The sequence below is a fragment of the Balaenoptera musculus genome, chromosome 4 (genome assembly GCF_009873245.2).
Source record: "Balaenoptera musculus isolate JJ_BM4_2016_0621 chromosome 4, mBalMus1.pri.v3, whole genome shotgun sequence".
Taxonomy (NCBI): domain Eukaryota; kingdom Metazoa; phylum Chordata; class Mammalia; order Artiodactyla; family Balaenopteridae; genus Balaenoptera; species Balaenoptera musculus.
This window is the reverse complement of record NC_045788.1, coordinates 31,632,797-31,656,857: the sequence shown is the minus strand read 5'-3', so window position 1 is coordinate 31,656,857 and position 24,061 is coordinate 31,632,797. Positions and strand designations below refer to the sequence as shown.

The window sequence follows — 24,061 nt, the reverse complement described above, 5'->3', positions numbered from 1 at the left end:
GACATGTTTAAACACTGTGCTAACTGGTGAACTGTTCTGTGTACATGTCCATAAAATTAGCCAGGAGTTTCTTATACTATATTATATCTATTAAGTGGAGAATTTAGCTTTAAATAGTGAGTAGTAAGTAGACTACTCAGTTATATTCCTTTGAGGGACAGGGCTAAAACTATAAAAGAGTAGAAAATAAAATTAATTAAGACATTTAAACTTTGTTTTCACATTAACCAGAAAGAACAACTGGTTTAAATATATGCAAGAGTCACGCAGTTTCTAGCTATTTTCCTCATCAAGACTTGCGGTGAATCTATCCCAGCTGATGAATGACCAACATCCTACTTTGCTTCTAGCATTGTCTTTAATTTTTATACAGGAAAAGAAAAGTTCATCTATGTGAACTCTTTCAACTCCAGCTCTTTCAACTCTTAGAACCGCTGCCACTAGGACTTCTTTGATCTGGACTTTGTGATGTGGAGAAGTCTTGCTGCTCTATATTTGCAGACATGACTTTACTAACTTAAATCAGATTTAGCACAAAGATAAGACCTATTAAATTGTAGAGTATTTGCCTGAGAGCTCAGGTGTTAGGAGATTATAGCAAATTAAATACCTCTTTTTGAGTATTTGATTAGTCTTTCCCTTGATATTTTTGGTTTAGGCTAATGTTTCCTGAGTGTATATCAATTTAATTTAATATGAAAGGGCTTTATTTTATCTCATCCAAAGCTGACTCCATGACTTCATTCTATCACTTAAACTTTTCCTCCCATATCACACTCTTTTTAAGTCCCTAAGGACGGGCCTTGGCTGTCCTTGTATTTTTTAGGACTTGTCCTTCTTTTCAAATGCAAAATGGTTTATTCTTATGGAGCATTGGAATTTGATTAAGTCTTCTTATAATGGTCAGAAGTAAATTCTTCCTTTCCTAAATATGGAATTCCAAGAAGAAAAGGGGCATTTACTTGTGAACTGCAGAGTTTTAAATTATTTGTTTATTTAGGCCTCATTTAAGCACTATGTCAGAATCTTGACAATGCTGGCATACGTCACTGCTGTATTCTGGCAAGATTATCACAGAATATTGCATGAAGAAACTCCAAATTACAAAACCGTTATGATCCTTCCAGAAAGTGACTTTTGACTGCTGAAGATAAATCTCTTAAAGCATGTTTGGCCATTCAATCCTAGACTTTGAAGTGAAAGAAAACCCTCAAACTCTTCCCTTTTGTATTTGATATGTTAGATCACATGTGACACTGAATGCCGGTGTTCAGATCACGTCTCCACCACAAAGGACCCAGTGGGAATGCTTAGCTCTAAAGCAGAAGTAGGCAAACTATGGTCAGATCCAGTCCACTGCCTTTTTCTGTATGGTGTGTAAGTTAGGAATTTTTTTTTATATTTGTAAATGATCGAAACAAAATCAAAATAATAATAATATTTTGATATATTATTATATATTAAAATTATATGAAATTTAAATTTCAGTGGTTATAAATAAAATTTTATTGGAACACAGCCATGCTCATTCATTTATATATTGTCTATGGTTGCTTTCACTACAATGACAGGATTGAGTACTTGTGATAGAAATCCTATAACCCATAAAACCTAACATATTCACTACTTGCCCTTTGCAGAAAAAGTTTTCTGACCCTGCTCTAAAACCATAGACTTTCCTCTGCATTGTTCCATGGCTGTTCTCAGAGTGTGTTAATTAAAACCTCTATTGGGAGAAGTGAAAAAACAGAGTAATTTCTCTGGGATGATTGTGGTCTTTGGAATCTTTATTGAATCTTTCCACATAAATCTTTGTTCTTTCATAATGTCCTAACATGTCTGTAGCTTATTCCAAGAGAATGTCTAATATATTTTACAACTATGTTCAGTGACTTAAACTAACAATGAAGAATAAAAAGGAAAACTTCTATTTTTTTTGTGATTATGATGTATGTAAAACAAATCCTAAAATTCTAAGACACTGCACCGCTAAGAAACTCCACTTATCCTATCTATGTTTAATGCTGTAAAGTACTTGAAAATGCAGCCGTGTATGTGTGTGTGTGTGTGTGTGTGTGTGTGTGTGTGTGTGTATATACACACATATGGCTTTATTACTTTTCCCTATCATCAGAGAGACTGGATCTGGAAAATATTGCATTTGTTATCTGAAGAAAGGGCAAGTTTCTAATAAAACATAGAATTAAGTCAAAGACTCAAACTGAGCTAAGAGAACTGTAGAAGGGAGAGATAAGAATGTAAGTAGTGTAATTTACAAAATAACCAGGACATGGAACCAACCTAAATGTCCATTGACAGATGAATGGATAGAGAAGATGTGGCACACATATACAATGGAATATTACTCAGCCATAAAAAGAAACGAAACTGAGTTATTTGGAGTGAGGTGGATGGACCTAGAGTCTGTCATACAGAGTGAAGTAAGTCAGAAAGAGAAAAACAAATACCGTATGCTAACACATATATATGGAATCTAAAAAAAAAAAATGGTACTGATGAACCTAGTTGCAGGGCAGCAATTAAGATGTAGACATAGAGAATGGACTTGAGGACACAGGGTGGGAGGGGGAAGCTGGGGTGAAGTGAGAGTAGCATCGACATATATACACTACCGAATGTAAAATGACTAGTGGGAAGCAGCCGCATAGCACAGGGAGATCAGCTCGGTGCTTTGTGACCACCTAGAGGTGTGGGATAGGGAGGGTGCGAGGGAGGCTCAAGAGGGAGGGGATATGGGGACATATGTATGCATATGGCTGATTCACTTTGGGGTACAACAGAAACTAACACAGTATTGTGAAGCAATTACACTCCAATAAAGTTCTATTTAAAGAAAAAAACCAAGAATGTAAGTAGTGTAGTTGTTGGCTTAAAAAAAATAATTTTTCAAGGCATCATCTGACAAGGATGTGATTCTCTAGAACTCACCCCTTCCAAAATTCCTACCATGTGTGTCAAGACAACAAAAGTATCCCTACTCCAAAACTCAGTACCTCAGAATACCTCAGTGATATGGAAAGCTTCATACAGTGGCCGACGGCTTAACTAGACATTGTGTATGATCTACCCATAATTATAGTTTTGGATTCCTCACTCTTCCCAGTGGCTGACCTCAGAAACCACCTCGAAGTGGTTCCTCCTCGAAAATCAACTTCTAGGGTTGTTAGTGTGGTTGACTATAGTGCCCTTGAGTTTTCCCTATGTACTAGCTCACACTCTGTTTGCTCTTAGAAAATGCTCATGAAATTCTACCAACATTGTACTACTACCACATTGTACCATCCCCTTTTCACACATAGGACATTCACCTTTGGACAACCTCTGAGATTCCATCTCATAGATCTGAGAATCCTTAGATGTATCTCCTGCCCATGCTTAAGAAATCATGATGAATTCTGTAAATATCCACCAATGATGGCCTTTGATACAGTACCTGTTAGAAAAGCAACATGTAGCGTTTACAGGGACCAGTGTACAATGTTACAGTCAGCAAGGGTACCCTCTAGAAATCTCTTAAAGTCTTGACAGCTGTGGATACTTGGTTATTATAGTGCTTCTTCTGCCTTGATCTTTTCTCAGGTCTGCATCTATGTGGGGTTCTCACTTTTATCTGCTTCAGCCCTATTTTTCCCAGGATCCTTGGAAGTCATTGATGAAAAATGTTAAGACTCATCCATCATTTCTCTTTTATTTCTCCTTTATTCCCCCCTTATTCCCCAAATACATTCTTAACAATTCTGGTTCCTACATGCCTCGTCTACCTAACATCTTTCTTTACTCTCAAAACCACTAACTTAGTTTGTCATTTTGAGGCTGTACTATTACAATTGCCTCCTAAGTAGTTTGTCTATTTCCTATAATCTGGAGCCTATGAACTCATAAGAGAACTATGCATCGGCTTCAAAATGTCTTTAAATCTTTCAAAATTGTACCTATACATAGCATTCTGAATGACTAAAGGGTTAAAAGTGTGGAATATTAATTGTTCATTGAAAAATAAGTGCCTTAGGGTCTGCAGCTTGACTTCCGTTGGCTGAGATGCAATTGTATTGGATCAGGGCTGATACTGACTGATTTTGATATCCTTTTTCTGCACTATTTCTCTTCATGGCACTTATCACTTGCACCAGTAGGCTGTAACTTCAAAAACAAAAAAAAGGTGGCCAGGATTTTAGGTCTACTTCACTGCTGTTGTATTCACTAAGCAGGTGACTTGATTGTTTGGTTAGTTGATCAATTAATAAGAAAATTGTGGGGCTGGGAGCTAGTAATGATCGGTCCTGATTAATAGATATGTAACAATTCTAGCATTTGTTTATCGTTGATATGCATATGAGTGAGTTTCAAAATACATGAGCTCAGGAGTTCGCTGGTGGCCTAATGGTTAGGATTCCAGACTTTCACTGCCATGGCCTGGGGTTCAATCCCTGGTCGGGGAACTGAGATCCCGAGAGCCACAGGGAGTGGCCAAAAAACAGCAACAACAACAACAAAACCTGAGTTGTTATGATTGTCAGGTGATATAGGATGTAAAATCTTAGACTGGATTTGTCGGTGTTAGTTGCTCTGACTTAGGGGTGAAATGAAAAGTGGCACAGTTGATATGTTAAGGATGAGGAGTAAGAGGTATGTAAATACCAAAAAGGGTAACGAGCCATGTCAATGACAGAGATGGGGGAGATGTAAATTCCCAGGGGTGATGTAAAGGGTAAAAAAGATGTATACTTATTGTCATGTTTACTAGAAAAAAATATCAAACCTGTGAATTTACTGATATTATTGTTTAGGGAAAGACTTAGAAAAAAGAAGGGAGGAGTGATTTAAAGAAAAATATTAGATAAACTATAGTGAGAGGTAATTAAAATGGCAAACCATCCTGAAGGCGTAGGTGAAACACAGTTTATAATCCGGGAAGCACAGGGTTAGGAGTTCAGGTTAACTCCAGATGTGAGTTTGGCAATTCATATACATAGTCAACCTCAGCTTCTTCTTCTATAAAATAGAGTTATTATCATTGAGTTTTACTTACTTCTTGGAAACATTAAATGAAGCCATATTCAAACATGAAAGTGATTTGTACACCATAAGAATCTATAGAAACAAATTGCATTATTAAGTATGGTTAGAAAGGATACTGGTCAAACTTTAATCCTTGATATGCTGTGGAGCCTCCAAATTTTACAACAGTGTAAATGTAAACAGAAGTGGAGGAGGCTGGGAAAGGTAGGGCTTAAGAACAGGGGCCTTAGAGGTTTAAAATTAATTCAGTATTGTATTCTGGCTCTTAATTATTTCAGAGTATCACCTGAAAATGGGTATAATTTTAATGCCTACCTCATAAGAATATGTCTGAGAATTAAGCAACACATATAAATCTTCTGGCACATATATGCTCTGACTACAATAGCAATGATTATTATTACTATTTTTATTATTAAATAGGGCAAGTTGAACTAGAATTAGTCCCAACATGCCTTTCAAGTTTCTAATAATTCTGGCAGATTAAATAAAAAGTAGAAAATACAGGGAGAACTCTGACACAAAGCAGTTCTAGAAATATCTCTCATTAAAACCCTTAAAACAAGCAAACATTCCTAACAGGAGTTCTTTTTGAAACTGACAGCAAAAAAAATGACCCCATGTAACCATCCTGGGAAAAAAAAAGGAGCATAACATGCTACGGTCATCTTTCTGTGATTCATCCTAGCAAGGGTCTGGGAGTCCAGACCTTGGTTAGAAATTGACAAAAGAGTATGAAGCCATGAGTCTGGTCACCAAGGAGCTTTGGAAGAAAAACTGTGGATGCAAAGAATCCACAAATATGCCGTATTTCCCAAGCAAGCTTCTAAGTCTAGAGATCACCTGTGAATTTTTAACTTAAAGAACCATGTCAGCTGTGCAGAACTAAAGACCATGTTCACATCACACATACATCTAGAGTTACTCCTGAGTCCCTGATTCTAGAATTCGACCACGGTCACTGACTCACTTATTACTAACTAAATCACTTGAATGTTTAGCTACTGGATATGGGACATTCTCGATGTTTGGCTAAGTGAGGCAGCTGCAGCTTTGTGGCTAAACATTCAGGCTGGAGAGCCAGGCTGCCTGGATTTGAATCAACTTCGGCTTCTCTGCTTACAAGCTGGCAATGACCTGTGGGGAGTCACTTACCTTTCTGTGCCTAACCTGTAAAATGAAAATGACACAAACATTTTCCTTTTAGGTTTTTTGGTGTTTTGGGTGAGGTTTAAATGAGTCAATATTTGTAAAATGCTTATAATAGTATTGCCACAGGGTAAACCCCATTGTCATTATAAGAAGTTATTTCCTTAAACCAGCAGTCCTCAAATTTTGCTGCATGGGAATCATCTGGAAGGCTTGTTTACACACAGACGCCAGGCCTCATCCCTGCAGTTGCTGATTCTGTGGGTCTGGGATGGAGCCTGAGAATTTGTGTTTTTTTAAACAAGGTCCAGGATAACGCTGACGTTGCTGATCCCAGAACCACACCCTGAGAATCACTGCTCAAAAACGTTCATTTCAAATTTTCATCAAAAGTTTAAATGCAGTGTAACTAAAGTGAAAAGGGTCATTTTAGTTATACTAAGCGTTTATGAGTCAAGATATTGGGAGCCCTGTCTCCAATACAGGCACTATTAAATGAGGTCTGAGTTGCTAGGGGCGATTCTGGAGGCTATCTTCATGGATGGCGGGGGTGGAGATGAGAGAGGGGGACGCAACTCAAACAGAAAAAAAAAAAAGAGAAAAGAAAAAAAAGTATTTAAACCCAGCGCCCTGGTAATCCCGCTCACAGGAGAGATTTCTCCAGTTGGGTCAAACAGAAAATTCAAACTGCAGGTATCATAGGTTATCATGGCTACCTCTCAGCCTTCAGACAGAACTTTGATGAACCTCAGAATTGAGAACAGCTCGTGGTGATTCAAGCAAGTCCTTAAACCGAAAGATTTACCCACCACCTGTCAACAGGTGGAGGAGGTAAACGTGGGCGTAAAGGTCCCGCCGCGGCTGAAACCGACCTGCCCACCAGCCAGAACGCGCCTGAGAAATCCAGGGAATTAGAGAAAGAGGAGGAAAGAAGACAGGAGGCGAGCAGACATCCGCGCGTGCTGAAAAATAAAGAGGAGTCTGGTGGTCGTTTATAATCCGCGTGCGATGGAGCCTCGGCGCAGTCCCCAGACACATAAATCAGCGTCGCCCCGCCTCGCCTTCCCTCCCTCAGCTCTGGGCGGTCCCTGCGCCCCGGGCAGCTGAACCCAGGACACGCCGGCGGCGGGAGCCCATTGGTCACCTGGGCAGAGAGGTGAGCGGCTCTGGCCGTCCTTCCCGGGGAAGGGGACAGGACCCATGCCCGGGCCAGGGGCAGCGGAGAGGGGGCTTGGCGTGGGAATGCAGCTAGTCCTGGGGCCCGAGCCAGGGCAGGGCCAGCAGAGTGGGAGGGGTGAGGGTCGGGTGGGGTGGAGCACGCGCCAGAGGGAGGAGGATTACAGCAAAAAGGAGAAAGTCGCTTCTTCGGGGACCGATGCCAAGCAAAAGACAAACTCTGAGCAAAGATTCACCAGTAGGTGGAGGCCCTTATTGTGGGCACTTATGACAGATTTGCCCAAAAAGGATAAGGGAGGAGAAGGTCCTGGGACTTGGGGGCAAAAGGGAGTGATATTAATACATATCTTTAAATGACAACTTTAAGGGGAATTTAAGCACACCGTTGAGGGAGGAGAAAGGACATTTTAAAACCTCCACTTTGCTTTTTGTTTCTATAGCAACAGTTATAAAGGCACGCTGCTGATTCACGTGAGCTCCGGTTATCGAGCTGCGGCTGGGGGGTGCCCCAGGTCTCTCTCCAGAGTAATACCCCTGAGCTGCAAGCCAGAAAGACCAAGCCACTGGCTCCACTTTGGAGCAGAGAACTTTTCCTTACTCAGGTTTGGATACGATCTTCCATTTCTTGGGAAGATTTTCAGTCTCTGCCTATGTCAGGAGAGGATTTAGGACCAGGACAGAAGAGCTCAGGTATTGTCAATTTCTATCTACTTCATCATACACATTTTCAGGTTTAAGTTTGTGGGAATCCACTATCCACGTGTTCTTTTAGACTTTTGATTCTCTTTTCAGTAACTCTCAAGTGGGCATACCCGTAACTTCTATTTTTCTAGCTGGATGAGAGAGCTACCTTCATCCTATTGTTCCTTTCTTTGCTTACCTAATGATAAGAAGGTGGAAATGCTGTCTCCAGTCATACTGGAGACATTTATTTAAAATGTTTGTAACCAGACGGTTACAATGACAAAATTTGTCATGTGATTAATCCTATAGTAAATTTTAATTTGGGCTATATTCTAATAATTCCATTATCTATCTATATGGAGATACAAGCAATTCAGCATTCATGTTATTTTAAATGTGGTTTATAGCTAAAGGATGGTTGCTGGTAGAATCTAAAAGAAACCATTCTATGAAGGTCACTTTTCTTAGAGAAGCATAATAAAGATGTTATTACAATCTTTGTATATTCTGAATTTCAGGCAAAAACTAGGATTGGATCCTTGGGCTTGACCCACATGTGGGTAACAGATACCATTTTTCCAACAAGCTGAGCATATTTCTTCCCTGGTTATGCTCCCCCACCCCCATGGCAGACGTGAGGAGGAGGATGAGAAGGGACCAAGAAAAGAGGCAGAGGGATGTTCTAAGCAGAGCAAAAGCAGACAGCATAATGCCTGCGAGGGGTCAGCGTGGCCCACTGTGCCGCAGGTGCAAGACTCAAGCCCGCTCAGCCGGTCAGTTACTATTACTTACGGTCATCATTTGGCAGTGACATGTACAATGTGTCTTTTTTGGCAAGGACTTGAGGACATGTTAGGAAGAGATTTATTCATCCTTTCAGTGGATTATTACGGCTCTTAAAAACGTTTTTGAAGAAGGTTTAATAAAATGAAAAAACAAACATTATATGTTCAATGATAAAAATGTGTTATGAAATTTCATTTGATCATATATATGCAGTAACATACAACCCAATATGTAAAAGGCTGGAAGGAGTACAGCAAAATGTTATTGATTATATCTGGGTGGTGGGAAGTATGAGTAATTTTATTTTCTTTTTTCTACTTATTTACAGCTTCTAAATTTTCTGTTGCACATGTATTAGTTTTATAATCAGTTTTTTAAAGTCTAAAAAACTAAAGCATAAACAGGAAACTAAGCCTTATGTATTTCAGTTGTCACAATATCTGCATTATGGTTTCCACTTTCCTTTTTTAATGAATCTCTAAGTAATAGGGATTGCTGCTTTTCATTAAGAAGTGAAAAGCTGTAAAGGAATTTCACAGCAATAAATATCCTGATTGATCACAAGGATCCAAATGAGGCCAGCATACACTACAGCTTTGTAAAGAGTAAGCTTTACCATAAAAGTTGTGAGTGAAATTGGCCCCTTACGACCTTTCAGGAAGGTCTCCCAGATTACCAGTTACTGTGTGTGGTCTACGGGAACTTTGCTCAAACCATATTTATAACTCCGAGGTATGATGTTTTTTCAGGATGAAGGTGAAAAGCAGGGGAAGCACCAGCTTACTGGTCTCCTTCGCTGCAGTCTGCCTGGTGGTCTTCCCCGGGGGCAGGGCCTGTCCTCGCCGCTGTGCCTGTTACGTGCCTACAGAGGTGCACTGCACGTTTCGGTACCTGACCTCCATCCCACACAGCCTCCCGCACAACGTGGAACGTATCAATCTAGGGTGCGCAGGGGCCCTTGTCTTGCTTCCTTCTCAAGGAGGGATTGATTACACTGGTGACCTGTCCTCAAAACACTTGTGACTTTGGGAGATTAAGCACAATTCTTTTAACAATATTTCTCTTCTGAAATGAGTACATGAGGATCTTAAGCTTGCTGGGGCAATAAAAAATTTTTTTCTGGTAAACTTTTACTAGGAGAAAGTTCTTCTAGAACCCATAGTCACTCATGGTAGGCTGAGAGGCCCATGATTATAGAAAAGCTTCATTCTGGCTACATTTTTGCTGGATAATAATATAGCTCTTGTTAAGAATTAGTGTTATGATATATCAGTAAGAGGTAACAGGACAACTGGAAGCGTCCTCTTATACATAAAAGATACATATGAAAACTCAACTAGATCGTTTTCTAAGGCCCTTGGATTTTTTTTCCATAGAAACTGACTTATTTAAAAGGCTTTAAAAATGCGTAAATTAAATCTGCTAAAAGGCGACTGTATTTTAAAAGTTCATGAAAAACTGTGTGTGTGAATGCACATACAAGCAGACTCAACATCATTTATTTGACATTAGTGGTCGCCTACTATGGGCCAAACACAATGATGATACCAGGGATACAATGATGAACAAGATATATTATTCATTTCTAGAAACCATAGTTAAAGGGAGAAGACAGTTGTATAATTAGTACAATTTAATAAGAACTATAATAGAGCGTACGAAGTGCCTTGGGAACAATCACTAATAATAATAGCTAACATTGTGTCCTGGCACTGAGCTAAGCACTCTTCATGTATGCATTCATTTAATCCTCATAACCCGTTTGAAGTAGGTTCTATTATTTGCATCTTATAGGCAAGGAAACTGAGGCACAGAAAGGTTACTGATTTAACCCAGGGTCAGCCCTACTCCCAGGTACCTGAGTTCATAATTGTACCCAAAACATTTGGCTTCAGAGCCCAGGTTTCTTAACCATTACTTCATAATGATGAATTACACCTGGGAGAACAAGGCGGCCATGTTATTAGAGAATGGGCTGGGTCTTAACAGTGTTCACAAATAGGGCTAGAGTCAAAGGCATTCCAACCTGCAGGAACAGCATATGTACAAAGGTTTGAAAATGAGAAGGGATATGGCATTTTCCAGGAATCTGAGTAGGATGATTGTAACTGAGACTGCAAGGGCTGGGTTGGAGGGGCTGACCTTCTGTGGCATCTGATGAATTCCAACAATACTTCAAGCATTGGATTATCTCCTTAGAGCACAAGGAATAAAAAGGGGGCGGGGAGTGAAATTCAGTTCCATGTGTGTGTTTGTTGGGTTTTGCTTTGACATTTGAACTTTAGTTGACAGACTTGGCTTATGCCTAGAATGATGCTTTTATTTCAGATACAACAGTTTGGTTAGATTGACAGAAACGGATTTTTCTGGCCTAAACAAGTTGGAGTTACTAATGCTACACAGCAATGGCATTCACACAATCCCTCCTAAGACCTTCTCAGATTTGCAGGCCTTGCAGGTGAGACTGATGTGGGGAAGGGGCAGGTTAATGAGGTGAGATGTGCCTCCAGAAGCTACCTGTTCCTAGAGAACCCCCAAATCAACACTCTGTAAATTAGATGTAGACATCAAGGGAAAATGTCAAATAACTGATTTCTTTTTCAATGCAACTGTATGTGGAAATTAGAATAATAAGAAAATTCTGATTTTCTCATACCTCAGGCTCATAGAAAGAAAAAAATTATCAATGCCCAAGGATTACTAAACCTTTAAAATTTAATCCTAAAAGGCCACTTCTAGTCCTGTTCATCTGGGAATTGAATGTAGTTTCTAAAAATAATTTCTGTCTTTACATAGAAGTTAGCTTTCTATAGAGCAATATACTTTTAAGTTTCACTTTACTTATGCACTGTCTTATTCAAAAAATTTTTTAAAGTTACGGGGACTTCCAAGAATGCATCGAATATTGTAAGAATTACCACCCCAGTAGGTAAGAAAGCAAAAGGTAGAAGAAATCTTAGGAACAAGAACAAAGGGAATGCAGGGAACTGCAGGCATAAAGATCAGTATGTCTGCTGTAAGTAGGACTTGAGGCTTTTGAGAAGCTAACTCAATTTTTCAGTAAATTAAAAAATAAAACTACTGTTCAGGAAAAGTACAACCACGTCTGATTTTAAATTAGAAAAAAAAATGTTTCCCAAAGCTCCTCATAGAAGAGATACAGTGCAATAAAATAGTCAGTTCTATCCTTAGAAAAGATAAAATGCCAGTGTGCAGTGTGAGCCTTTTCACATCACACTAAGCCTCTGTAAAACCATAGATTTAAGTCTAGATATGTGATTCTGTTGGTTTGGCTTAATCAGGCTTTATTTGGAATATATATCTTCAGAGGATTAGACGGAATACATTTCCTTCATGGAATTCACACATATTTGTTTTCTTGACCAGGTTTTCCATAGATATTGATGAACATTGAGTTTCATAATATTTGGGGCAAAGCTGGTCCATGTTGTCAATTTCAATTTTCTTTGCTTATTAGGGAACTTGGCATTCCAGAAAAGCATTCTCAACAGAGATGACAGATTAGGTCAAATTAGGAAAATATGATGATAAATCATTGTTTTTGCTAGCATTTCTTTTTCTTTTCTTTTTGGGAGAAGGAGCGTGTTCAGTTGGTAACTGGAGAAGGAATTGGAGAATACCCACACACTATTGAAATATTGAAAAACTATTTTAATTTCAATTCAAAATCAATTAAAAATCACATTACTCATAATAGCTAAAAAGTAAAAAACACCCAAATGTCCACTGACTCATAAATGGATAAACAAAATATATTACATGTATACAGTGGAATACAACTCAGTAATAAGAAGGCATGAAGGACTGATACATGCTACAACAGTGTTGGGTCTTGGAAATTTTATGCTAATTGGAAAAAGCCAGACCCAAAAGACCACATGTTGTATCGTCCATTATTTAAAATGTTGACAATAGGCAAATCCACAGAAACAAAGTAAATTAGTGGTTTTCTAGGGCTAGGAGGAGGCGGGGAATGACTGCTAATGGGTATCAGTTTTTATTTTGGGGTGATGAAAATGTTCTAAAATTAGATAGTGGAGATGGTTGCACAACCTTGTGAATATACGAAAAGCCACTGAATTGTACGGTTTAAAAAAGATGGATTTGGGGGACTTCCCTGGTGGTCCAGTGGTTAAGACTTCACCTTGCAATACAGGGGGTGGTGCGGGTTTGATCCCTGGTCAGGGAGCTAAGAGCCCACATGCCTCGTGGCCAAAAAACCAAGACAAAAAACAGAAGCAATATTGTAACAAATTCAATAAAGACTTTAAAAATGGTCCAAATCAAAAAAAAAAACTTAAAAAAAAATAAATAAAAAGGTGGATTTTTATGGCATGTGAATTGTATCTCAGTAAAGCCATTTAATTAATTTATTTATTTATTTTTGGCTGCGTTGGGTCTTTGTTGCTGCGCGCAGGCTTTCCCTAGTTGCGGCTAGTGGGGGCTACTCTTCGTTGCGGTGCACAGGCTTCTCATTGCGGTGGCTTCTCTTGTTGCAGAGCATGGGCTCTAGGTGCACGGGCTTCAGTAGTGGTGGCTCACGGGCTCTAGAGCACAGGCTCAGTAGTTGTGGTGCACAGGCTTAGTTGCTCCGCAGCATGTGGGATCTTCCAGGACCAGGAATCGAACCCATGTCCCCTGCATTGGCTGGCGGATTCTTAACCACTGTGCCACCAGGAAAGTCCAAAGCCATTTTAAATGTGAAAGATAAAATCATATTTCTTATGAAAAATTCAGGTTCAAGAAATCTTAAGTTTACTTGAAATGTCAAGATACTTTTGTATATGGTTGAAAATTTCCATGATATGTTTTTTAAAAAAGTATACCATATACAAAAATAGAATAATATAATGATCCCCAACGCAGCATCACCCGGCTTCAGTAGTTATCAACACATAACAGGTCTTGTTTCACCTGTGTCTCCACCCACTACTTTTCTACTTCATTGCATTGTTTTGAAACAAATCTGAGATATCATAATGTTTCATCTATAAGTACTTCAATTTATATGTCAAAGTTATGGAATCTTTTAAAATGAACCATAATATCATTATTATACCTTAAAATTATAGCAGTAATTCCTCAATATCATAAACTGTTCATGAATATTCTAATTTCCCTGATGTTCTCATACTTGATTTGTAACTGGTTTGTTTGAATTAGGATCCAAACAAGGTACACACACTGCATTGGATTAATCTCAACGTATGTTTTATTATGGATATGATTTTCCTTTTTGTCATAATTCCTTTGACAAAATAAGTGTGTTCTTTTTACTCTTAGGTCTTAAAAATGAGCTATAACAAAGTTCGAAAACTTCAGAAGGACACTTTCTATGGTCTCAGGAGCTTGACACGGTTGCATATGGACCACAACAATATCGAGTTTATAAACCCAGAGGTTTTTTATGGACTCACCTCTCTCCGACTGGTGCAGTTGGAAGGGAACCAGCTCACTAAGCTTCATCCAGATACATTTGTCTCCTTGTGCTACCTCCGGATATTTAAAACATCTTTCATTAAGTACCTATACTTGTCTGATAACTTTCTGAGCTCCATCCCTCAAGAGATGGTCACCTATATGCCTGATCTGGAAAGCCTTTATCTTCATGGGAATCCCTGGACCTGTGATTGTCATTTGAAATGGTTGTCTGACTGGATACGGGAGAAGCCAGGTACCTAGACTGTTTCTTTCTTTGTCCTAATTCAGTAGAAGAAATCTGCCTGGAGGTGTTTCATCAGTAAGTAGGGAGTGCCAAGGTAATTTAGCTGGAAAGAAAATGAAAGCTCAATAATAATTCAATGAGAATGAACTCTCTTAATTCATTAATGAATAACCTTTCATTAATTCAGGTCAACGATCCAATCATCACTCCTGGCTTTTAGCAAGATTGGGAAATAAGAACGTATTGTGTGTTACTCTTCCCTACTTACCACAAGGCGTAAAAGCCCTTCCCTCTTATCCTCCCTTCAGTCACTCGATCAATACATATTTTTTGGAGTTCTATTCAAGGCCCTGTGCCCAGTGATGCAACTACCAAGAGCACTGTCTCTGCTCTAACTACACTTCTGGTGGGATACAGATAAGCAGACAATCAGAGTGTAAAACATGCTTTGATGGGGAAAGTAGAATTTACCAAGAAGAGGGCAAGATCCATTCAGTCACTGAGTAGTTATTGTAAACTTATTATGTACAAGAGGCCAGAGAGAACATAGGGATCCAAAAGTGAACAGAACTGATCAAGGTCCCTGCCTTCATGGAGCTTACATTCTTGTTGGGGAAAATGGACAAACAACTAATTGCCCTATTGTTAAAATCTGATTAATCATTTCAGTTAATCAAGTCCTTAGGTAATGACTGAAAGGAGTCCATTGATTTTGGCATCAAAGGGGTGGTTGGTTACTTTGGAAAGATTGATGAGAGCTGGATTGCTGTGCAGTGGGAAGGGGGAGGCAGGGCCACAGTTGACTCTGGAGAGGTTTGGCTTGAGGTGAAGGAGGAATGGTGGCCGCCAGATGGGAATGTGCCACCACTCAGGACCCTGAGCATCAGAGAGACCTGAGCATGTTTAAGGTGAGACGAGATTATTGAGCAGGAGAAGGTAGCAACATTGCAGAAGGAGCAGATCATCAATGGAGCAAGTCCCCTGAGATGACTGGAGGGCAAGAGACCCAGCCACAGGGGAGGGATTTTCCTTAGGAGGTAGGAGAGAAAAGGACTAGATTGGCACAGAGGCGAGTTCCTGGGTCTAGTGGAGGAGAGTAAGAAAGTTCTTATCTGACGGCTTTTCCTTCTTCCTGACGTTGTAGGAGAGGTGACTGAAGAGGGTGCTAGGAAGGGGTCAAGGTCGGAAGCTTGAGAAACGTGGGAAAAGTTTGAAGTTGCTGTGGTGAAATATAATATTGTGTGTGTATATATATATAGTGTGTATATATATATAGATACACAATCGTACGTATGTATGTATGTATATGTAGTCAGTTAATATAATTAGTCAAAAAGTGAACTACTTTAGGCCAATAGACACCACCTTTGCTCTTCAAGAGTTTGCAGTCTTGTAGGTAAATATGACGAACACATAAAAAGATAATAAGGCTATAGATGAAAAACATTAAAATGTTTATATTAAAGATTTCGTTCTATAGGAGCCGGAGTCAGTAAGTTACTTCTGCCTTGACTAAAATGGAGGAAAATTGTGCTGGGGCACAAAAGGTAAACCAAAAGGACAGGAAGGAATAATAGAGAGCGAGCAGAAAGGTAACATATACTCAGTTTGTGTTTGACATTGTGCTCGATGCTTTCTATTTAATCCTCACAATAATCCTCAATTTACAGATGAAGAAACAGAGGCTTAGAAAAGCTGGGTATCTTGAGCTAGTCATTTAGACTCTTTTATGCATCAGTTTTCTCACCTGTAACATAGGGATAATAATAATTGGAAAAAATAATTAAAATAATACATATAAAGTGCTTAGCACAATGTATGACTCAAAGTAAGCACTCAACAAATGTGAAGTATTATCATGATTTTCATTGCCACCCAGCTCACACAGCTAGAAAGTAGAAAAGTAGAAACTGAAAAGTCCAGACCTTTTTCTATAACGTATTTGGGATGGAGAAACTGCTTTGTACATAAAAACAGATAGGATAAGTCTCATGAAGAGGGCAGTGAATAGCCCAATTTGCCTGGCATGGAGTCAGTATAGACTGGCAAGGTATTTTGGTTTTTTTAAATTGAAGTAGAGTTGAAGTAGAGTTGATTTGAATTGTTGTGTTAGTTTCTGGTGTACAGCAAAGTGATTCTGTTATATATATATATATATATCCTTTTTCATATTCTTTTCTATTAGAGTTTATTACAAGATATTGAATATTGTTCCTTGTGCTATACGGTAGGACATTGTTGTTTATTTTATGTGTAGTATTGTACCTGTTAATCCCAAATGCCTTATTTATATACCCCCTTTCCCCTTTGGTAACCATAAGTTTGTTTTCTAAGTCTGTGGGTCTGCTTCTGTTTTGTAAATAAGTTCATTTGTGTCATATTTTAGATTATCCACATATAAGTGATACCATATGGTATTTGTCTTTCTCTGAGTTACTTCGCTTAGTATAATCTCTAGGTCCATCTATGTTGTTGCAAATGGCATTATTTCATTCTTTTTTATGGCTGAATAATATTCCATTGTGTGTGTATGTATATGTATATGTATGTATATATATATATATATATATACCATATCTTCTTTATCCATTCATCTGTCAACTGACATGTCTTGGCTATTGTAAAAAGTGCTGCTGTGAACATTGGGGTGCATGTGCCTTTTTGAATTAGAGTTTTCTCCAGATATATGCCCAGGAGTGGGATCGCTGGATCATATGGTAACTCTGTTTTAAGTTTTTTTAAGGAATCTCCAGTATGTTTTCCATACTGGCTGCACCAATTACAACAGCGTAGGAGGGTTCCCTTTTCTCTTCACCCTCTCTAGCATTTATTATTTATAGACTGTTTTGAACCCAACTGTGGGGAGTGCTGAATGCCAGACTAAATTTTTTTATTTTATCCTATCGACAAAAGGGAGATTTTACAGTGGAAGATTTGAACGCGGGGTTTCCCAATAAAATGCTTTTTAGGGATGGCCAATCTGTGAGCAGTGGAGAGGATGGACCTGGGGAAGGGAGTGAAGGGGGGACCCAACTAGGAAGTGCTCATGGTGTTTCATGTCTGGGGAATGAGAAATTGAATTATGAAGTGACCACACCTGAAAGTAGCTTCACAGATACCTAACAGGCAGTAGGGACTGAGCGGGGGTTTCCCAACACTTTCTAATGCTATGGAGAAATAAAGGAGAATGAGGAATGAGAAAGAACTGCTGGATTTTCATGTGGTTGCTAGCTGGACTACAGGGAGAGGATGGTGAGCAAATGGGGAAACTCATCTGAGAAAGGTAGAAGTGAAAGAAGTAATAAGATTTTGCCCATAGGGAGAAGTGAGTCTGTGCTCAGTTCCTACAAAGTGTTAAACCTACTTGCCATTTTGCTAGTTACATGCTCTGGTAATAAAATCAGGCTAATATATATGGTTAGCAGCTAACATTTCATCAGGTGGAGTATGCCACTGACTGTTAGATATCCAGTTATTTTACATACTAAAGAATTTTTTAAACGACCTAATAGAGCCCAGGAATTGCCAAACTAGAGCCCACAGGCCAATTCCAGCCCTGTACAAGCTTTCGTAAGTAGAGTCTTATTGGAACACAGTCATGCCCGGTTCTTTACATATCATCTATGGCTGCTTTGGTGCTATGGTGGCATAGTCGAGCCATTTTGTCAGAGACCTCTGGTCCACAAAACGTAAAATCTTCACTGTCTGGCCCTTTACATAAAAAGTTTGCTGACCCTGGCCTAGAGAACAAAGTCCAAGCTCGTTGGCCCATCATGCCAGGTCTTCCCAGCATGCTCCTTGCTGAGTCTCAGTCTCATCTCCTTCCTTTCCAGCTCTCATCACAGACACACTGCACACTGTTTTACCACCTCATACCTGCTCCTTCCCAGTCTGGAGCACTTTTCTGCCTGATGGGCTCCCAGCCACAAACTGCTCAGCACTCATCCCTACTAGGAAGGGGTGTTGCCTTTCCTATGTCTAATTTATCTATCTCTATCCCCTAGAAAGTGCCTAGAACATAGTATTCAGTTTTTGTTAAGATTTTATCAATTAGCTAGCCATTTGGATGGTGACTACAGATGAGTCCACCAGCCACCTATGGTCTTTTTTTTAATTGGACTATAGTTGTTTTACAATGTTGTGTTAGTTTCAAGTGTACAGCAAAGTGATTCAGTTTATGTATACATATACCTATTCTTTTTCAAATTCTTTTCCCATTTAGGTTATTACAGAATATTCAGCATAGTTCCCTGTGCTACACAGTAGGTCCTTGTTGGTTATGTAGTTTATATACAGTAGTATGTATATGTCAATCCCAAACTCCCAATTTATCCCTCCACTCCACCTTTCAGCTTTGGTAACCATAAGTTTGTTTTCTATGTCTGTGAGTCTGTTTCTGTTTTGTAAATAAGTTCATTTGTATCATTTTTTTAGATTCTGCATATAAATGATAACATGATATTTGTCTTTCTGTCTGACTTACTTCACTTAGTATTATACTCTCCATGTACATCCATCTTGCTGCAAATGGCATTATTTCATTCTTTTCAATGGCTGAGTATTATTCCACTGTATATATGTACCACATATTCTTTATCCATTCATCTGTCAATGGATATTTAGGTTGCTTCCATGTCTTGCCTATTGTAATGAATATTGGGGTGCATGTATCCTTTCTAAGAATAGTTTTCTCTGGATATATGCCCAGGAGTGGGATTGCTGGATCATATGGTAGCTCTATTTTTAGTTTTTTAAGGAACCTCCATACTGTTTTCCATAGTGGCTGTATCAATTTACATTCCCACCAACAGTGCAAGAGGGTTCCCTTTTCTCCACACCCTCTCCAGCATTTATTGTTTGTAGACTTCTTGATGATGGCCATTCTGACTGGTGTGAGGTGATATCTCATTGTAGTTTTGATTTGCATTTCTCTAATAATTAGCAATATTGAGCATCTTTTCATGTGCCTCTTGGCCATCTATATGTCTTCTTTGGGGAAATGTCTATTTAGGCCTTCTGCCCATTTTTTGTTTTATTGGGTTTGTTTTTTTTGATATTGAGCTGCATGAGCTGTTTGTAAATTTTGGAGATTAACCCCTTATCAGTCTCATCATTTGCAAATATTTTCTCTCATTCTGTGGGTTGTCTTTTTGTTTATGGTTTCCTTTGCTGTGCAAAAGCTTTTGAGTTTAATTAGGTCCCATTTGTTTATTTTTGTTTTTATTTTCATTACTCTAGGAGATGGATCCAAAAAGGTATTGCTGCGATTTATGTCAAAGAGTGTTCTGCCTATGTTTTCCTCTATTGAGTTTTATAGTACCTGGTCTTATGTTTAGGTCTTTAATCCACTTTATTTTTGTGTATGGTGTTAGAGAGTGTTCTAATTTCATTCTTTTACATGTAGCTGTCCAGTTTTTCCTGAACCATTTATTGAAGAGACTGTCTTTTCTCCATTGTATAGTCTTGCCTCCTTTGTCATAGATTAATTGACCACAGGTGCATGGGTTTATTTCTGGGCTTTCTATCCTGTTCCATTGATGTATATTTTTATGTTCTGTGCCAGTACCATACTGTTTAGATGACTGTGGCTTTGTAGTATAGTCTGAAGTCAGGGATCCTGATTCCTCCAGCTCTGTTTTTCTTGCTCAAGATTGCTTTGGCTATTTGGAGTCTTTTGTGTCTCCATACAAACTTTAAACTTTTTTTGTTCTAGTTCTGTGAAAAATGCCATAAGTAATTTAATAGGGATTGTAATTTAATAGGGATTGCATTGAATCCATAGATTGGCTTGGGTAGTATAGTCATTTTGACAATACAGGAAGTCCCCTACATACGAACCTTCAAGTTGTGAACTTTCAAAGATTCGAACATGCATTGAAGGCCTGATGGAATTGGAGGACCAGAGAAAGGATGAAGAGAGACAAGAGGAAGAAGTAACTGAAGAACCGAAGAGATTCACAGTGCAGGAGATGGCAACGGGATTTTATTTATTTGAGGAGGCACTGTTAGTTTTTGAGGCACAGGATCTGAATGTAGAATGGTACACGAAGGTTGCAGCAGCCGTTCAGGATGCAATCCAGTGCTACTATTATCATCTATCATGAGAAAAAAAGAGCTACTACCCAGACATCACTGGATCGTGTTTTTCAATAGGGTAGATAGAATTGAATCCAGCAAGGAACCAGAACCTGTGCCATCAATGTCAAGCATGAGTGAAATTGCAGCTTGCCCTCTATCCTATTGCTGACGATCCTTCAGCTCTACCATCTCCCACCTCCTCTTCCTCCTCCAGTCAGTAACTCTTCTTGCCTATTCACTCAATGCCAGCCGCTGTACGCCAGCTGTTGTACTATACTATTGTGCTTTTCAAGGTACTGTACTGTAAGATTAAAAATGTTTTATTTTTTGTGTTTTTTTATGTATTATTTGTGTGAAAAGTATTATAAACCTATTACAGTACAGTACTATATAGCCAATTGTGTCAGTTGGGTACCTAGGCTAACTTCATTGGACTTACAAACTGGATTTATGAACATGCTCTTGGAATGGAACTCATTCATATGTCAGGGACCTACTGTATTGATTCTTCCAATCCAAGAACATGGTATATTTTTCCATCTGTTTGTGCCATCTTCCATTTCTTTCATCAGCATCTTATAGTTTTTGGAGTACAGTTCTTTTGCCTCCTTAGGTAGGTTTATCCCTAGGTATTTTATTCTTCTTGATGCGATGGTAAATCGGATTGTTTCTTTAATTTTTCTTTCTGATTTTTCATTGTTAGTGTATAGAAATGCAACAGATTTCTGAGTATTAATTTTGTATCCTGCAACTTCCCTGAATTCATTGATGAGCTCTAGTGTTTTCTGTTAGCACCTTTAGGATTTTCTATGCATAGTATCAAGTCATCAGCAAACAGTGACAGTTTTAACTTTTCCAATTTGGATTCCTTTTATTTATTTTTCTTCTCTGATTGCTGTGGCTAGGACTTCCAAAACTATGTTGAATAAAAGTGGCGAGAGTGTACATCCTTGTCTTGTTCCTGATCTTAGAGAAAATGCTTTCAGCCTTCCACCATTGAATATGATGTTGGCTGTACGTTTGTCATATATGGCCTTTATTATGTTGAGGTATGTTCCCTCTATGCCCACTTCCTGAAGAGTTTTCACCATAAATGGTTGTTGAATTTTGTCAAAAGCTTTTTCTGAATCTATGGAGATGATCATATGGTTTTTATTCTTCAATTTGTTAATGTGATGTATCACACTGATTGATTTGCAGATATTGAAAAAATCCTTGCATCCCTGGGATATATCCCACTTGATCGTGGTGTATGATCCTTTTAATGTATTGTAGGATTCGGTTTGCTAGTATTTTGTTGAGGATTTTTCCATCTATGTTCATCAGTGATATTGGTCTGTAATTTTCTTTCTTTTTTTTTTTGTGGTATCCTTGTATGATTTTGTGGTATCCTTGTATGATTTTGTGGTATCCTTGTATGATTCAGGGTGATGGGGGCCTCATGGAATGAGTTTGGGAGTTTCTGTTCCTGTGCGATTTTTTGGAAGAGTTTGAAAAGGATAGGTGTTAACTCTTCTCTAAATGTTTGATAGAATTTGCCTGTGAAGCCATCTGGTGATGGACTTTTGTTTGTTGGGAGTTTTTAAATTACAGTTTCAATTTTAGTACTTGTGATTTGTCTGTTCATATTTTCTATTTCTTCCTGGTCAGTCTTGGGAGATTGTATCCTTCTAAGAATTTGTCCATTTCTTCTAGGTTGTCCATTTTATTGGCATATGGTTGCTTGTATTGATAGTAGTCTCTTAGGAGCCTTTGTATTTCTGTGGTGTCCATTGTAACTTCTCGCTTTTCATTTCTAATTTTATTGATTTGAGTCCTCTCCCTTTTGTTCTTGATGAGTCTGGCTAAAGGTTTATGAATTTTGTCTATCTTTTCAAAGAACTGACTTTGTTCCATTGATCTTTATTGTTTTCTTCATCTCTATTTCATTTATTTCTGCTCTGCTCTTTTATTTTTTTAATTTACTAGTCGCGTTTCTTTTTGAATTTTTGAATTTTATTTATTTTTTAATACAGCAGGCTCTTACTAGTCAGCCATTTTATACACATCAGTGTATACATGTCAATCCCAATCTCCCAATTCATCCCACCCCCCCACCCCCCACCGCTTTCCCCCCTTGGTGTCCATACGTTTGTTCTCTACATCTGTGTCTCGATTTCTGCCCTGCAAACCGGTTCATCTGTACCATTTTTCTAGGTTCCACATATATGTGTTAATGTACGATATTTGTTTTTCTCTTTCTGACTTACTTCACTCTGTATGACAGTCTCTAGATCCATCCATGTCTCTACAAATGACCCAATTTCGTTCCTTTTTATGGCTGAGTAATATTCCATTATATATATGTACCACATCTTCTTTATCCATTCGTCTGTAGATGGGCATTTAGGTTGTTTCCATGAATGGCTATTGTAAATAGTGCTGCAATGAACATTGGGGTGCCTGTGTCTTTTTGAATTATGGTTTTCTCTGGGTATATGCCCAGTAGTGGGATTGCTGGGTCATATGGTAATTCTATTTTTAGTTTTTTAAGGAATCTCCATACTGTTCTCCATAATGGCTGTATCAATTTACATTCCCAACAACAGTGCAAGAGGGTTCCCTTTTCTCCACAACCTCTCGAGCATTTGTTGTTTGTAGATTTTCTGATGATGCCCATTCTAACTGGTGTGAGGTGATACCTCATTGTAGTTTTGATTTGCATTTCTCTAATAATTAGTGATGTTGAGCAGCTTTTCATGTGCCTCTTGGCCATCTGTATGTCTTCTTTGGAGAAATGTCTATTTACGTCTTCTGCCCATTTTCTGATTGGGCTATTTTTTTTTTTAATATTGAGCTGCATGAGCTGTTTATATATTTGGAGACTGATCCTTTGTCCGTTGACTCATTTGCAAATATTTTCTCCCATTCTGAGAGTTGTTTTTTTGTCTTGTTTATAGTTTCCTTTGCTGTGCAAAAGCTTTTAAGTTTCATTAGGTCCCATTTGTTTATTTTTGTTTTTATTTCCATTACTCTAGGAGGTGGATCAAAAAAGATCTTGATGTCATTTATGTCAAAGAGTGTTCTTCCTATGTTTTCCTCTAAGAGTTTTATAGTGGCTGGTCTTACATTTAGGTCCTTAATCCATTTTGAGTTTATTTTTGTGTATGGAGTTAGAGAGTGTTCTAATTTCATTCTTTTACATGTAGCTGTCCAGTTTTCTGAGCATCACTTATTGAAGAGACTGTCTTTTCTCCATTGTATATCCTTTTCTCCTTTGTCATAGATGAGTTGACCATAGGTGCGTGGCTTTATCTCTGGGCTTTCTATCTTGTTCCATTGATCTATATTTCTGTTTTTGTGCCAGTACCATATTGTCTTGATTACTGTAGCTTTGTAGTATAGTCCGAAGCCAGGGAGTCTGATTCCTCCAGCTCTGCTTTTTTTCCCTCAAGACTGCTTTGGCTATTCGGTGTCTTTTGT

The 24,061-nt window shown here is 38.5% G+C and overlaps 1 protein-coding gene across 1 annotated transcript in view; it reads left to right on the top strand.

Annotated features, from left to right (window-relative positions):
• The first annotated feature begins 9,585 nt into the window (after window positions 1-9,585).
• Window positions 9,586-24,061, top strand: part of IGSF10 (immunoglobulin superfamily member 10) — a 40,970-nt gene continuing 26,494 nt past the window's right edge. Inside the window, exons 1-3 of the mRNA XM_036851028.1 lie at window positions 9,586-9,779; window positions 11,164-11,293; window positions 14,140-14,530. Coding sequence (XP_036706923.1) covers window positions 9,586-9,779; window positions 11,164-11,293; window positions 14,140-14,530 — 715 coding nt within the window. The remainder of the gene's footprint in view (window positions 9,780-11,163; window positions 11,294-14,139; window positions 14,531-24,061) is intronic.